The sequence below is a fragment of the Ahaetulla prasina genome, chromosome 8 (assembly GCF_028640845.1).
Source record: "Ahaetulla prasina isolate Xishuangbanna chromosome 8, ASM2864084v1, whole genome shotgun sequence".
NCBI lineage: Eukaryota > Metazoa > Chordata > Lepidosauria > Squamata > Colubridae > Ahaetulla > Ahaetulla prasina.
The window spans coordinates 49,262,882-49,279,947 of NC_080546.1; the positions used below are offsets into that span (position 1 = coordinate 49,262,882).

Below are 17,066 nucleotides of genomic sequence, written 5' to 3' on the forward strand. Positions count from 1 at the left end.
ACTTGGCTGTAAACTGCCCTGAGTCTTCAGAGAAGGGCGGTATAGAAATGCAAATAATAAATAAATAAATAAAATATCATAAGCAAATAGTGAAGGGATAAATCACAATATAAATGTTGGATGAGATTCCTATCCTCAAGCATTATGAAAATAAGTATGGCTTATTTGTTTTGCATATTTCCAAGTTCCAGCCTCTCCACAGTAAATAGAATGACACTTTAAAGAAAGCCATGAGAATATTTGTCAGAAAGGAATAAGTAAATGCTGATTTTAAGATAAGTGATTTGTGATGCAATGTATTCCAGATTCCCAGGAGGGAGAAAGTGCTTTCCACCAATGATTGCAGGTTATTGTTTTAGAAATACTATATATTTAACAGGAGTTAAAGCACCTTTGTTAAATTATCTTTAGCATATGCCTTAATCTTTGATCAGAAATTCATTGCTTCAGATAGTCAACAGATGCAATTTTTTAATGTAAAACAGGATTAACCAGAATTGTCTTTAACTTTGCAGTTCTGCCAGCTGCAGGATCTCCTCAAAGGAGTATTGATCAAAGGAGCACAGCTTCAATTGCTTCTGCACCTGTAGGGCCTACAATAGTTGTCAATGAAGAACCAAACAGCTTAGCATCCTCAGCTGCATATCATCCGGATTCTGTGACCTCACAGAATGACAGTGAAGAAGACAACTTAAATCCAACAGAAAAACTTCAGTAATCCATTATTACATTATGTTGGCTTATTAAGTACTGTAATTTATTGGTTTTAAAAAAGCAGCTTAAAAAAGCAGACTTGCGTCATATAAATTCCAAGTCATCTTTTGTGGTTGTAGTAATACCATGCTACAAGAGATTTCACTTTATATAAACAGTGATTGTGGGGAAAAGGTAGATTTTCATGCTTAATGTTAACATATAGCTTGATTATGAACATTAAATATGCATATAATTCTTTTTGAATTTTTGAAATGGGTATATATGTATTTTTACTGGAAGTAATTAACAGCATACATAAATTCATGATGTTATTTAGCAGCGCAACATTGTACCCATTTCAGAATCTTAATTCTACAATATGATTTGAGCTATTAATGAAATCAATAAAATCAATAGAACACAAAGTTATAAAAATGTTATTACAGGTTTAGAAAGGTTGAGTTATGACAATTAGTTCTTAGTTCCAAGATAATCTTTATAGATCAGGGGTGTCAAAACTGATTTCATTGAGGGCCGCATCAAGGTTGTGGTGGGTGTGGTGAGCTCGACATCACTCTTGTCAGGGGTGCCTTTGGTGGCCTGAGCGTTCTACCAGCAAAAACAGGCTCCTGAGCTCCGTTTCCGGCTATGACAGCCTCCTGCAACCCTCTGCCAGTGAAAATGGAACTCATTTCTTGCTGTGACAGCCTCCTGCAATCCTCTGCCAGTGAAAACAGAACTCGCGAGGGCTACGCGTGGCCCTCCCGAGCTCTGTTTTTTCTGGCTAAGGCACCGTGGGTTGGTCCTTCGCTGTTTCCAGGGCACCCCTACGGGCCAGATTTAAGCATCCAGCGGCAGGATCCTTGAGCTTGACAGTCCTGTTATAGATGATCTAGGAATATGAAGGTTGAGAAAGAATAATATACTTATTAATTTAATTAAATTTATTAGATTTTTTTTATGTCCACCCGCTGCAGAAGACTGGACAGTTTACAAAATCCAGGAAAACTAGTAAAAATAATTAAAGCAGTTTAAATCCACATAAACAGTCAGCTCTAGCTAAAATAACTAGAACAGTAAACAATAGAAAAACCCAGTAGGGACCTCACAATACAAAACAACTGCATTAATCCCACACTCAAGTTCTAAAGGTTTTCTGGAACCCCAGGAGAGAGTGGGCATTGTATCTCTGAAGGGAATGATGTTCCAGAAGCTGTGGATTGCTACAGAAAGCACACTTTCTGAGTTGCATGATATGACAATGTTTAATTGAAAGGATATGGATCCACTCTGCCTGCATTTACAGGGCACACAAAAATAGAAATAAAGAAGTCCCTTGGATAAGTTGACCTAATGCCATCATGAATAGAGAAATAACTTACCTTTTCTGTTATTTCACAATGCAGCATGAAATAAATTGGACACTAATTGAATCTTAAGAATTCAAAGGAATTACACAAATGTTTGGCATAAAGGCTTTTCTAGTATGTTTTAGTACACAGAACAAGATATCAAGAAGTTGTGGTCTTTGTCTAATCTGCTTTCTAAGATAATTTACAAAATGATTCACCTAATAATAGTGCATACATTAGCCAAAATCACTTATATAAAGAAAGTAAACAAAATTATTAAAGAGCTCACCCCCACTGTTTCATATCTACAAGTAAACTACTGATTTTTTTTTATTCTAGGAAGCTGAATGAAGTTCGCAAGAGATTGAATGAATTGCGTGAACTAGTCCACTATTATGAGCAAACTTCTGATATGATGACGGATGCTGTAAATGAAAATACTAAGGAGGAAGAAGAGACTGGAGAGTCAGACTGTGAATCTGAACATGAGAATCCACAACCTGTTACAAATATTAGGTTGGTTACTTGCATTTAAGTTAATAAGTAATGTGTAATCAAAATAAAATTCTGTTAACAGCATTCTTGTCAAGTCTTGAATGTGTAATATGTTTATAATAGTGAAATTAAAGTGAATGTATCTATTTTACCCTTTTTGTGTGTGCAATAATGCACAGACAGTGTGATAATCTGCTCCACTGGGCCAATTGTAAGCTTTCCTGATTGTCTTGTCATTTTTTTCAGGGTTTGAGGAAGACTGTTCCCTGCAATATTTTTTATTTTATTTGTTATGCTAATAGTGTACATTAATACTAATTGTAATTTAGCATCATAATCTACTGCTTGACTAACTAAAACTGATTCATAACTTTCATTTGTATGTTTGTACAGATTTTATGCGCAATTGAATTTTGTTTACTGTTGGTACTCTACTTGTTTATGGTTTTTTAGAGCTTTTGTGTCTGATCAACATAAGTAATTTAGGACCTTCCTTAGATGTGTTGTGTTTTACTTTCATGTCCTTGAGCAGGTCGTTTATGAATCAAGATGCATCTGTTTGTTTTTATAATTGTATCTCTTGAATAATTATTTCATGTTATAATGATTCCCTTCAAGTATTTATGTGAATTTTCATTGAAGGGAAATATGTACTGTTCATATGGGCAGCTAACACAAGAAACAAGACAAAACTGGGTTTGGGTTTAGATATTTGAGGAAATATTTCTGTTTCTTGCATTTTTTGGTTTAATCATTGACACTAGATCTTCAGGCTTAGGCATACTTAAAGTTAAATCCTATTTAAATTATTTACTAAATTTTAAATCTTTTGATTTGAATGACTACCTAAAGTCACCTCTTTGTGAATTCAACCTTATGTCTCTCCTAAGGGAACAATTATATGATTTCATTCCAAGATTTTTGTTTACTTAAGGTAAAAACATGAAACAAATGTGAGAAAATGAAGGTTATTTTGTATAGCATGTCAATATGAAAATAAGTATTCTTTAAACTTGACATTGGCACACAACGTAGAGCTCTTTGTGTAAGATTGGTTATTGTTCTGATAAGGTCCATTAGGGTAGTTTATAGTAGGGGAAAAGGGATTTTTTTTTTTGAGTAAGTAAATATTTTAGTGTATATTTTGTATGAAAGAGTTATTTTGTGGTAGTGTATAACTTGTGAAAAATTAAAGATATTGATCCACTGGATTTTTTTCAAAACAGGAATCCCCAAGAAATCAGTAACTGGGGTGAAATTAACTATAATAGCAATTTGCAGTGTGGAACTAATAACCGAAATGGAAGACATCTTAATACATCCTGTGAAATAAATAATCAATCTGCTAATGTAAGGATGCCAAATATGCCTTCTACTTTAGGTATGCTTCAATATTTTATTGGATATATATTCTGTAATATATTGGCGTGAACTCTTATTGCAACATTAATTAATCAGTAACATTTTAGTTTTTTAGTAGTCATTCAAGTGTATGGTAAAATGGTGCACATTAGCGTTAAAATTTGTAAATACTTGTTGAAACAAATGAGGCCAGTGCTAGCAGTGAATGATCTTACTAAATGTGGCCAGCTCAATGCAGGTGTTGATGTAGTATGCATCTGCTGTAAAGGCCAATTGCATATTGGGGATAATAAATTTTATTGAACATAGAGATGCTAATAATGCCCTTATAAAAAAAATCATACCTAGAATATTGTGCGTAATTCTGGTTGCTGCACCTTGCAGAAGATACCACAAAGCTAGGAAAATTTCAGAGGACAGGACTAAGACAGTGATGGCTAAGCTTTTCCATGTATGCACATGCGCAAACCCCCAAAACGAAATGCATGTGTGCCCCTGCACATGCGGCAGAGACCCAAAGACCAGCTGGCCGGTGGGAGGCACGTGCACATGCTCAGCGGAGCTGAACTGGGGCAACGGCTCGCATGCTCAGAGCGCTGCGTGCCACCTGTGGCACACATGCCATAGGTTCACCATCAAGGATCTAAGATGACCAAGGAACTGCAACAACTTCCCTAGGAATATATACCTGGTCTAAGATGGGGCTTGTTATCTGTCATTTTGTAAACATTTGTATTACAAATGAAATTTTAACAATGCATTAATTTTGGATTTTTCTAATTTTAAATAGGTTATTAAATAGTGTAAGTCTTCATTCCTTTATTTAGTTTATTGTCCCTTTCAGATTGTCACTATAATAGGAAAGAAGATGATGTGATTGTCCCACAAGATGATGATGAGGATATTGATGCTGAAGCTGATAGAATCAGCAAAACTTCATTATCCAGTCGAAGAAGTAGCATAGCTGATGAGGCTGCTATAGATGCTGAGTTTGAGCAAAAGATTAACAGACTTATAGCAGCAAAGCAAAAACTGAAACAGCTTCAAAATCTTGTGGCTATGGTTCAGGTACATTTTTCTAGTTTTTTAAAGAAATCTTTTTTCATGCCAGTAGTAAATAGGATAATTTTCAAGTGTGTTGTCTGGTTTGTTCTGTAATAGCTTCCCCAATATCCTGTCCATGTCCTCAGGAGCCACAGTATCGAACTCCTCCCAGATGGTAATCCCAAGACCTGCCTCCTCCACCCCGCCCGACCCTACCCAATCAGAGTCCAGACCTTCCCAAATCTGAGTGATTTTATCGTGAAGATATTGCCCAAACTCCTCAGCACGCCCATGTAAGGGGTCCTCCAGTGCTCCCTGATGAAGAAGTGAACAAGTCACCCCAAACAGGGCGGCTGGGCAGTTAGCTGCCGATTCAATGAGAGCGGCAAAATACTCCTGTTTCGCCATGGACAGGATACTGGGGAGGCTGAAGGCTACCACATGTTTATTGGACCCGTGTCCCTCCTGGTTGGTACTGGCCACCCGGGAGGTTACACGAGGCTGGCTCCAGGGAATTGTCAACGCTTCTCTGGGGGAGGGTCTTCCTTACCGCCTTGAAAGAGGCGGTGGTGAGGCCCCTCCTCAAGAATCCTTCCCTGGATCCAGCTGTTTTAGCAAATTATCGTCCTGTCTCCAACCTTGGTTTTGTGGCAAAGGTTGTTGAGAGTGTGGTGGCACGACAGTTCCCCCAGTACCTGGATGAAACTGTCTATCTGGGCCCGTTCCAGTCCGGCTTCTGGCCTGGTTACAGCACGGAAACGGCCTTGGTCGTGTTGGTAGTTGATTTCTGGAGAGCTCGGGACAGAGGGTGCTCCTCTGTCCTAGTCCTATTAGATCTCTCAGCGGCTTTTGATACCATCGACCATGGTATCTTACTGTGGCGACTTGGGGGCTTGGAGTGGGGGGCACCGTTTATCGATGGTTCTCCTCCTACCTCTCTGACCGGTCGCAGACAGTGTTGGCAAGAGGGCAGAGATCGGCCCCGAGGCGCCTCTTTTGTGGGGTGCCACAAGGGTCGGTTCTCTCGCCTCTTCTGTTCAACATCTATATGAAGCCGCTGGGTGAGATCAACCATGGTTTTGGGGTGAGATTTGTAAGCTGACGACACTCAGCTGTACATTTCCACCCCTAAGCACCCCAACGAGGCCGTCGAAGTGATGTCGTCTGGAGGCCGTACGAGTCTGGATGGGGAGAAACAGGCTCCAACTCAACCCCTCCAAGACCGAGTGGCTGTGGATGCCGGCAGCCCGGTACAGCCAGCTGATTCCATCGCTGACTGTTGGGGGCGAGTTGTTGGCCCCTACGGAGAAGGTCTGCAATCTCGGCGTCCTCCTGGATGCACGGCTGTCTTTAGAAGAGCATATGACAGCCGTTGCCAAGGGAGCTTTCTATCAGGTTCGCCTGATACGCCAGTTGCGTCCCTTTCTAGACCGGGCTTCCCTTTGCACAGTCACTCATGCTCTCGTTACATCCCGCCTGGACTACTGCAACACTCTCTACATGGGGCTCCCCTTGAAGGGCACCCGGAAGCTCCAACTGGTCCAGAATGCGGCTGCATGGGTGATAGAGGGAGCACCTCGTGGCTCCCATGTGCAGTTTTAAATGGGGTTTTAAATGGGGTTTTAAATGTTTTAATGGGGTTTTTAAATATTTAAAGTTTTAAATGGGGTTTTATTCTTATTCTAGTTTTTATTGGCCATAAATTGAATCATTTTTTTATATTGTTCTTAACTTGTTTGATATGTCTTTTATATGTATTTTATTGGCTGCAAACCGCCCTGAGTCCTTCGGGAGAAGGGCGGTATACAAATCAAATAAATAAATAAATAAATAAATAAAATAAATAGCTTCAGTTTTAGAAGTTTTTAAAAATGATTAAATACTGAAAAGGGATCTTATGTTGAAGGCCTGTTAAATATAAAATTATAGTTATATTTTCACTTTCATATAGCATTCTAATGTAATATACTAACTAATTAATGACAGAAATACATGACATTTAAGTGATAGTTCTACTAAATTGAAAAATTCAATTTGTTTGTATTCGTTGTATGTTCATTGAGTCTACTGGCATTTAAATTGACAACTCAATATCCAAATGTATTATTGAGTATATACAGATGTATAGGTGGTACACATATTATCATTGTATGGCTGGAATTCTTGCCCTCTGTTCATGATAGTTTGTAATTTGGATATTTATTTACAACTATCTTCAATTCTTTTCCTAAATTCCTTATCCCTTTTAAAGTAAATTTAATATGACACTAATCATGACTGGTGTCATTAAAACTAAACTCAGCTGCCCTGAATTGCTAGAAATATGTATATCCATTTCATTCAATGTATACTCATTCAAATGACATAAAATGTTCAAAATGGGAAGGTTGCTGAATATATTCCTATTGCTTTTAGGATGATGAGATGGAGTCAGAGGTAGCAGGACAGAGTAATGTGGAACAATTTTTTCTGGCTGAGGAAGAAAAAGGACAGCAACAACCAAACAACATTCGAAACAGTACAAACAAATTACAGAAAAGTGTTGGACTGAATGAAAAAGCAAGGTATGGTCTTTTTCATTAAGGAATGATTTAAAATTAAGCTGCAGATTCATTAGTGCCTTTGAGGAAGATACACATTTGAGGGGCCAGAATTGAAACTCGCATAAAGATCAAAGATTCATCCTGGAAAAGTGAGTCTTTGATCTTCATACTGGAAAGTATAAAGATCTTCATCTTTATTTTCATACTGGAAAGTGTACAAAGTTTAGGAGGACTTGGCTAGTCTCTTCATGGTCTTCTAGGAAGGTACAATCCAACTTAGAGGTTGACCAATTTTCAATGTTAAAATGAATATATTAGGCTTTCACATTGGACATCCAACTATATAGATCTGTTCATATGAATCAATTTGAAGTAAGGGAAAGGCGAGAAATCATTTTAAGTTACAAGGCTACTATTTTGTTATATGTTTTAATATTTTTTTCACCCAGAAAATAATAACAAAAAATTTATCATTTTTAGGGAAAAATTTTATGAAGCTAAACTTCAGCAACAAAAGAGAGAACTTAAACATCTTCAAGAAGAAAGAAAGAAACTTATAAATATTCAAGAAAAAATTCAGGTCCTGCAGAAGGCTTGCCCAGATCTTCCAGTATGTACAGTTCCTTTCGATTTCTAACGAGGGAGGGAAGGACAGAGTCTCACTGGCAATATTATTTGTGACTCACTAGCAAGAAGATTAATGTTGGTATTTTTCTAAAAGGGGGGAGGAAGATGTTTTGGTTCTGATTGCAAAAAAACTGTTTACAAATGCAGTTTTGAATAATTGAAGAAAGATATATTAGATGCTTAAAAGAGATATCCTTAAAGAGTTAGGTTTAATATCCAGACACCAAATATTATTCACTCTACTGGAATCGGTTTAGTTAATGAATTTTTTTTAAAAAACTGTGTATCGTTCTTTTGGTTTTAAGTTTTTTAGAGTATTCAGATTGCAATTTTAATATTTATTTCTTTTTTTAGCTGACATCTAGCCTGGATAATTGTGCAGGGAATACTTCCACAGCAGCTGGTAATGAAATCAGCACAGTGAGCAAGTCTCCAGTTCAACCAGAAGAATTAGCAGTAGATAGTGAGGTACTGTGTGTGCTTCTTTAATAATGCTACTATACTTTTCTCTTGGAGAAATTGATATTGCAGCATTGTAACTGAAAGGGGAACTTGTTTTCTTTGTCTCCTCCTCTTAGTGGACTTTTAAAAAACAAAACAGCAAAATGGAACATACAGAGTTCTAAAGAGACTGATAATGTTTGATAATAAACATGAAAGCCTGCAAGTAACTAAAGGAGAAATGACAAAGAACTTTTTGTATTTTTTAACTTGTTTCCTCTTTGATTACATCATTGATTGACTGAATATTTACTACATCTTTTTGTCAATGCAAGCATACATTATGACTTGGAAAAAAGAATGTTTTTTTCTTGTGTTCTTTTTCAATTAGTTGAAAAAAGGTTTTCTTCCTTTCTTATGTTCTTTTTCTTCCTTAATGTCATTACTGTTTAAGTTGTCTGATATGGAATCTTTTCTCTATACTACTTTAACTCAGGGCATTCCAAAAAATACATGTTTTTAGTGTGTCTAACAAAAAAAAATTATCCTTGTATATAATTTTGTATTAACGTACATTGACTTAAACCTCATGAGTGTGCTATAAATATTAATTTTTGAACAGACCTGGTCTCAAGTGCGTAAACATGAGATTTTAAGAGAAGAATTGCGACAAAGAAGAAAACAGCTCGAAGCCTTAATGGCTGAGCATCAGAGAAGACAAAATTTAGCAGATGTTTCACCTGCTGCGCCTGGATCTGTTAAAAGTAATGGATCAGAGACTCGGTGTACTCCCCAGCAAAGCAGAACAGAAAAGTAAGATTAAATTCTATTCACCTGGTGTGAAAAAATTGGTGTAAAAAGAGTATTTTCCCCGAAAAAGGGTTAGGATCCATTTAAATAGCTATAATTAAAGCATTAACTGAGGAGAAGGGGATCTTTTTTTTTTTACAATTTATCCTAGCTGCTGACAAGGCTGGGGTATTGTTGCTTCCACTTTGTGCTCTGTTTCATGACTTCTGTAGTTAAAATGGTTGCCTAGTAGGTAGCTACAATAGCAGTTATATAAAAATGTTTATTTGTATTTACTTACTAAATTTTTATGCTGCCCATATTCCCCATAAGGCAGTGGTTCTCAACCTTTATAGTGCTGCGACCCCTTTAATACAATTCCCCACGATGTAGCGACCCCAACCGTAAAATTATTTTCGTTTTGAACTTATCGCGGCTGAAGCCGTATTGGCTAGCGATCTGAACTGCTTGCGATTGCCTTGAGGACGGAGGCGTTAAAGCGGAGATTCCTCCTGTATTAAGTTTATCGCGCCTGAAGCCAGATTAGGCTAGCGATTGGGAGTGATTGCAGCTGGCTTGAGAGGGAGACATCAGAACAAAGATTTCTCTCTTTTTTAATTCATCGTGCCTGAAGCCGAATTCGGCTAGCGATTTGAAGAGCCTGCAGCTGGCTTGTGGAGTCAACCATTGGAGCGTGATTCTTCGACTCGCAAGTATACTTCCCATATTTCCGATGGTCTTAGGCGACCCCTGGCAAATCGTCATTCGACCCCCAACGGGGTCGCAACCCACAAGTTGAGAACCGCTGCCATAAGGGGATTCTTTGTTTTTTCATGAAAGTTGCTAGGATTCAAATGTCTCCAAACTTTCATCCTCTCAATCATGTTTTAATTATTATTATGATTGGCCAGAATGCTGGTTAGGTAGTCAGGCTTATAGCTCAGTATAAACATATGAGCAATAACTGTTACGTTATAATTCACTTAATTTCACTTTTATTCTACTGTAGCATAACTTTTAAAATTCCTAATGCTAGGACAATGGCAACGTGGGGAGGATCTACACAGTGTGCACTTGATGAAGATGAAGGTGATGAAGAAGTATACCTTTCTGATGGGCTGGCTCAAGCAGAAGAGGAAGAAGAGGAACAAGAATGTAGTTCCAATGAAATGCCCATGTGTCCCAATAATGTAGATCAGATCTCATATTGTGCAAAAGAAGATAAAGAAAGGTTAGTTGAATGTCTGTTCTTCAGCCCAATACACTTCACAGGTTGTTGTGCCCAAATAGGAGGCAGGAGCATTATGTATGCTCCTGGGGGTCTACAACAACTTATCACGGCCAATTCACCACTGGACAACTTGCCATGGCCAATTTGCAGTGGGAAAACTTACTGCGGGACAAAAGTTACACTAATATAGAAGAAATAATGGGATAGAATCATTAAAGAAAGGATGCCAAAGGAGGGACAAAATGAAGCATCTTGTCCTAATTTAATAAGTCCCGCTCTTACTCAAGTCCAAAAGCAATATATTCCAGTCCAGTGTTACTCCTCAGAAAGTTCAATAATCATAGTCCTTTACATCTCAGAGTTATTAATCAGTTCCATTTAAGTAGTCCAGGAAGCTTCCGCAAGTCAAAAACTACTTTGCTTTACTTAAAAGTCTTCCTTATTCTCATAATAGGATCTCCTGTAATCATAAAGTAACTAGCTATAAAACAGTAAGTGTCACCACAGTCTTCCAGATGGATGTTATTTCTTTGATCATGCCAAGCCTGGCACTGACAAATCAGCCATTAACAGGCATATAGACATAAACAACAACTATATGCCACTTGAAAGAGACAACACGCCAAAAAGGGAACAAAAAGACCAAAACACCTCACCAGAAATCAACATCCAGATGACCAGAGATTACCACCAAGATTAACATTAGACCAATAATCAAGAATAATCAAGAAGCAAACAATAATCCAATCAAGGAACTGCCAAATAAACTAACAGTAAATAGTCCAACCAAAGACCCACCAAAGTCACTCCCATGAATATTGACAGGACCAGCTACTAGAATATAAATTGAAAGCAAGCCCCACTCCCTTCCAGCACTGGTGATGTTACCTAGTTTGGGAACGAAACATCAGTAGCAAAACAACCGAACTGAGAGCGCACCAAGGACTTCTCAGTATTTCCTTTATCAATTTATCTTTCAGCTACTAAAACTCAGTAACTTCTAAGAATAAATTAAATGTAGTTTGGGGTGTTTCAGTTCAGTTTGCATGGAAAACAAGATATTTACCAATATATATCCAGAGATAAGCAGTTCCTTCCCTAAGAAAGAAAGGGAGGACTGATTATACATATGTGATGTGTATACCATACTTATAAAACAGTATGAAAGAGCAAATAAGTTTTTTTCCAAATTGATTTTTAAATCTCTTGTATTTTTATTTGATGAATTGATTGTACCAGAAGATGATTTTCTAGAATAATAATGCATTTTTGTAACATTACTCTTAGCTGGAAGAATCCTCGTCCTCTTTCAGCAGATGGAAACTACCGCCCTCTAGATAAAGCAAGGCAGCAACAGAACATCAGCATGCGACGACAAGAAAATCATCGATGGATGTCTGAACTTTCTTATGTGGAGGAGAAAGAACAATGGCAAGAGCAAATTAACCAATTAAAGAAGCATCTTGAGTTCAGTGTCAATGTTTGTCAGACTTTAATGCAGGACCAACAGGTATATTGTAAAAATACTTTTAAAAGAGCTTTCTTCAGTATGGGTAAATTTTTTTCAGATTGTGAATTTGGCTTATTTTGGTCAAGAATCCTAAAACGTTTCCGTGCAGATCCAATCTATTCCTGCTCATGTATATTGGTTGTTGTTTTTTAATCCAGTTGTGTTTCTTGTCTTCCTCCACAAGATCTTAAACTAGGAATCTGTAAATGAGTATTATAGCACTTGTCTCCTTTGGAGAGCTATATTTGTGGTATTTTATTTTATCCATTTAAAAACCTTTCTGAAAATTATGCCAAAAGATTTTTGGGATGGTTAGGGTTTCAATATTTTATGAACTGTTTGGATTTTTTTAGCTCAGTTTTAACCAGGAGCTAGAATCTATTAAGATTTAATAAACTGAAAACAAATCCAGACATTGAGCAGTAGCAGCTGAGAGATTTTCTATCAGACTTAATGTAGTCTTGGAGAACTTTTGGATTAAGATGCAGCTCCTGGAAAAATAATTATGACAGTGGCCAGTACAGATATGACCTACTGCATTCTTTTTAAAAGTCTTTAAAAATACTTAACATTATTTTTCTTTGCAGATGCTCTCTTGTTTACTGCAGACCTTGCTTACTGGCCCATATAGTGTGATGCCTGGTAATGTTGCTTCACCACAAGTACACCTTATAATGCATCAATTAAATCAGTGCTATGCACAGCTGACCTGGCAGCAAAATAATGTTCAAAGGTATCCACTTTAACACCCTTTTCAGAAATAGCAGCTAACACAATATAATTATGTGCATTTGGTTATTTTTGAGGAACCTAAGAGAATTCTTGTCACATTAAATTTCTGTATGTGAAAGCTACAGAAAAAGAAAGTACAATATTTTGGGAACAGTGCAAAAATATAGTTTACTGAGCTGCATTCTAGCAATAGTAATAGTAGTAACTAATTTTGAAACTCAATTGGGCCAAGATGGATACTAAGGCAATATCCACCTTTTTGAATTCAGAACAACTTAGGCTTCGAGAAACTCAGTTTCTTCCTGTATCCAAGGTCCAGATAAAATCCTGCTCATATACGCCGATCTGTGTCTTGGAAATTTTTAACAGATGAACTTCCTACTAGAAACTAACAGGAAATAAGTTCAAATTGATTTGATTCTGTTTATTTTACCAGTAAGTTACTGAAGAAGGCAATGTGCCAAGCCCAGGGATGCCCTGCCATAAAAAACTATGTTAAAATGTTAAAAATTAGGCATGATTAAAAGAAGCTGATAACCTCTAAAACATTTTCTTGAACTACTAAAATATGGTCAGATCTGCAGTTTTTAGCAAAAGGGAGAAATTCAGTTTTCTTTTGGTATATTGTATCAATTTATTGAAGGAACATAAACTTCAACTCTATATTCCTGTTATAGCTTCAGTTTAGGAGAGTTTTTATGTTTACTAATTCTAACCAGGGTCTTTCAGCTAAGCAAATTACTTTGTAACCTTCCTCCCTGACCTCCAGTGTCAGTATCAGAAATCAAATTCCTTATTCAATCTCTGAAATCTCATAAGGTTCCTGGAGAAGATTTTCTTCCAGAAGTCTTCAAGACACATATTAATTGGTGGGCCCATTTTTAGCAGGTCTGTTCTTCCATCCCAGTCAGTGGGTATTATAGTTCCCATATATAAATAAAGAAGGGTGACCCCAAAATTATAGACTGATAAACCTTATTGAAATTTTGACTAAAATGCATGCAAAATATCTTTTCAGCAAAGTAGAAGATTGGGTAATGGAAAGATATTTTTTTAGTGGAGGAACAAGCTGGATTTAGATCAGAGTGCCCACTATAGACAATTGTTTCATTTTGCACTGTCTCATAACAAAACAGCTCATGGCAAGAAACTGTTTACTGCCTTTATAGATCTCTCTCTATGCCTTTAGATTTTATAAAGAGAAACATTTTGTGGAAGAAGTTGGCCAACTTAAATATGGAATCCAGACTCTTATTCATGGTTAAGACCGTCTACTCAAATACCCATTTGAAAGTGTATATGGGGGCAGGGGGAAATGGTTCTCTAAGCATATCTATCCATAATAATGTTACACAGGTTTATATTCTAGCCCCAATGCTTTTTCACTATATGTCTCTGATATTCTGGAATTCCTATAGTTTTCAGGCACTTGTATGCCGAAGATCCATGATAAATTTATTAATATCCTTTTATATATGACATTGTTTCTAATGACACAGTATTAAACGGTCCTTGACTGTTGTGAAAGCTTCTGTGTTCTTAATTTTTCTGTGTTCTTAATTTTTTAAACATCAATAAAACCAAATTTAAAGTAATGGTATTTAGCAAAAAGTATGAAATATGACTGGCAGATAAAGGGACAACCTTGTGAACAAGTGAATTTTTACTGTTTGGGAATAAATAGTAAATAGGGAATTGCCGACGTAGGTTTGTGGATAAATCATTTTAAAAGAAACTTGGTAAGGGTGCTAAAAGATTATATAAATTATTTAATTATAAATATATAAATTTAATTATAAAACAATCCAATCTGTCAAAAACAGCACCACAAAAAACAGATTAGGAACACAAGTTAAAATAGGGGAAAAAATGGTAAGTGAATACCTGTCTACCCTATACGAGTTCAAATCACCAGACAGGGTATTCTGTAAGGAAGATATATTTATCTAAATGCTGATTTTTTATATTTACTACGTATGTATTTTATTTTATCTATAATTAGATTCTGTATTGTATTTTTGATAAGGTAAGGTTGATAAGCTTGTAATCAATTAATAAACTACTATTAAAATACTGAGGTTAAGGATCTTGGACTATAGCAACAATGAAATTATTATAAAGCCTTATTTAGTTTTTAAAAGATATACATATAGAGGTTAAGTCACATGTTAAATATGTGGAACACCTTGGTTTTGTTCTTTCTTATAGTTGTTTATGGCAAACTGCTTTTTGTTATTTGCTTTTCTTTTGTTTACTAGTGTTTGCCAACCCAGGTTTGCACAATTCTGGCTATGTTCAATAATTAAATGTAATTTAATTACTTTCCCTAAAACTAATATTTTGCCCCAACCTTATATTATTCTCTGTTCATAAATAATTATTTATAATTAATTACAGGTTGAAGCAAATGTTAAATAATCTTATGCGTCAGCAAGAGAAGCAGCAGGCCAGAATACCTAAAGAGGAGAAAGACAACAGGGCACCACCACATCCCTCACCAACTGTGTTTTGTCCCTTTAGTTTCCCTTCGCAAGCAATGAACTTATTCAATATGCCTGGATTCACAAATTTCTCTTCTTTCCCACCAGGTAGGCATTTTCAAAATTTAGGAATAGCAATGATACTGATTTTCTTGCTGCAAACAAACAGCCAGAAAGCACTGCCTAGTTTCACATCGTTCTTTCTTCAAAGCAAATTGTTCTTGGTTTTCTTAAATATCTTCTAACTAATTAAATGTGTTAATGTTGTGTAAAACATGCTTGAATTGCCTCTTTAATAGCAAAAGAAAGTATATGCCATTTTAGTTTGTGGTTTTAAATTATTGCTTCCGTCTAAATATTTTCTTTCAGAACTATTAAGATTAAAAAATAATGTACTGTTATTCAGAAGCATTAATATTTACAAAGATTAAGAACAAGAGAATACATGTTTGTTTGCCTTACAGTAATCGAGAAGGAAGAGAAATTGTTAAAAACTAAAAGGAATTTAATTGATAATATTTTTTTAATGTTTATTTGAACCATTCAGTTTTCTAAACAAAACTGAAGCTGTTATTCTTTGGATTCAGATGTTAGTACATTTTATATAACAGAATAAAGGATTAAGACTGAACTTTTCTACAGCACCCTAGAATCAACTAAAAGTGAAATATGATCCCTGAAGCATTTGTTCATATGTAAGGGAACATTCTCCATTGAACATAAAGCTTATTTACAGCCAGAGGAAATAGCACTTAATGTGCAAATTGATTTTGCTATTTGTTCTTCAAATGCATTAGTTAGAAAATAGTTTAAGTAAAAAAATGTAATAACTAGGTCTTGAGAATAAGAATTCTTATTCTCAATTGATTTCAAGTTTATTTTTTTCCTTGTAAAAGAATAAATTATAGTACAAATCTCATATACGAAGATTCAAATCAATCTTATAGCCAGGGGATTAACATAGCTTGGTTATAAATGGAATAATTTTATCTGAACTATTTTGAATATCCTGAAGAAAAATAGCAACTTAATTTGAAAAACCAATAATATGTTAGCATTTACTTTTCCTGTGTTCTAGTGATAAAAAAATACTTGAATTATGTATATAATCTATTTCTGATCTCATTTATTTTTATAGGCATCAATCTTGGCCAGATGTTCCCATCTGGGGACTTTCCACATAATTGTAATGCTCAAAACAGTGAATATCAGCCAACCTTAAACCATAACAGTACTGGAAAAGCTGACTATATGGCATTTCCAAAGCCATTTGAAAGTAATTCTACCTCTGGAGCAGAGAACCAAAGGTATCTGAGACCTAATATGAGGTATCTGTTTCTAGTGCTTAGCAAGCAGCATTGCATTATAATTCACACTTGGTATTCTGTTTTGTTTGTATTTTGGTATTCTTTTCTCTTAAACACAGTAAGGTTCATAGTGAAAGAAGTACTTACAAATTATATATTTAAGTTGCATTATTTGTTGAAATGAGGAATTACCTTTACTCAAAGGTACTGAGTATCAGTCTGATTCCATTTGGGTTTAGCAGCAATTGATCTACTAATAGGATGATTCATATTTTACTTTTTTTAAAAAAAATAAGGACAGAATAATGCTTTGTATCCAAAAAACCTTCCTTGGTAGAAAACACCGAGCACTGAATAGCTTGGTTTCCATTATGATAGAGGTTGATAATAAAGTTGGAATTTTATTTATTACTACTTACCTACTTTTATTACTTTTACAAATAAGGTGGTGATCATA

The 17,066-nt window shown here is 35.8% G+C and overlaps 1 protein-coding gene across 11 annotated transcripts in view; it reads left to right on the top strand.

Annotated features, from left to right (window-relative positions):
• PCM1 (pericentriolar material 1) overlaps positions 1 to 17,066 on the top strand; it is a 52,272-nt gene that overhangs the window by 14,608 nt on the left and 20,598 nt on the right. For all 11 annotated transcript variants that reach the window (XM_058192587.1, XM_058192585.1, XM_058192592.1 and 8 more), the window contains 13 exons: positions 516 to 714; positions 2,388 to 2,564; positions 3,770 to 3,924; positions 4,750 to 4,973; positions 7,365 to 7,513; positions 7,973 to 8,102; positions 8,474 to 8,587; positions 9,183 to 9,373; positions 10,386 to 10,580; positions 11,868 to 12,090; positions 12,678 to 12,823; positions 15,220 to 15,410; positions 16,441 to 16,609. In XM_058192587.1, the coding sequence (XP_058048570.1) occupies positions 516 to 714; positions 2,388 to 2,564; positions 3,770 to 3,924; positions 4,750 to 4,973; positions 7,365 to 7,513; positions 7,973 to 8,102; positions 8,474 to 8,587; positions 9,183 to 9,373; positions 10,386 to 10,580; positions 11,868 to 12,090; positions 12,678 to 12,823; positions 15,220 to 15,410; positions 16,441 to 16,609 (2,263 nt within the window). The remainder of the gene's footprint in view (positions 1 to 515; positions 715 to 2,387; positions 2,565 to 3,769; positions 3,925 to 4,749; positions 4,974 to 7,364; positions 7,514 to 7,972; positions 8,103 to 8,473; positions 8,588 to 9,182; positions 9,374 to 10,385; positions 10,581 to 11,867; positions 12,091 to 12,677; positions 12,824 to 15,219; positions 15,411 to 16,440; positions 16,610 to 17,066) is intronic.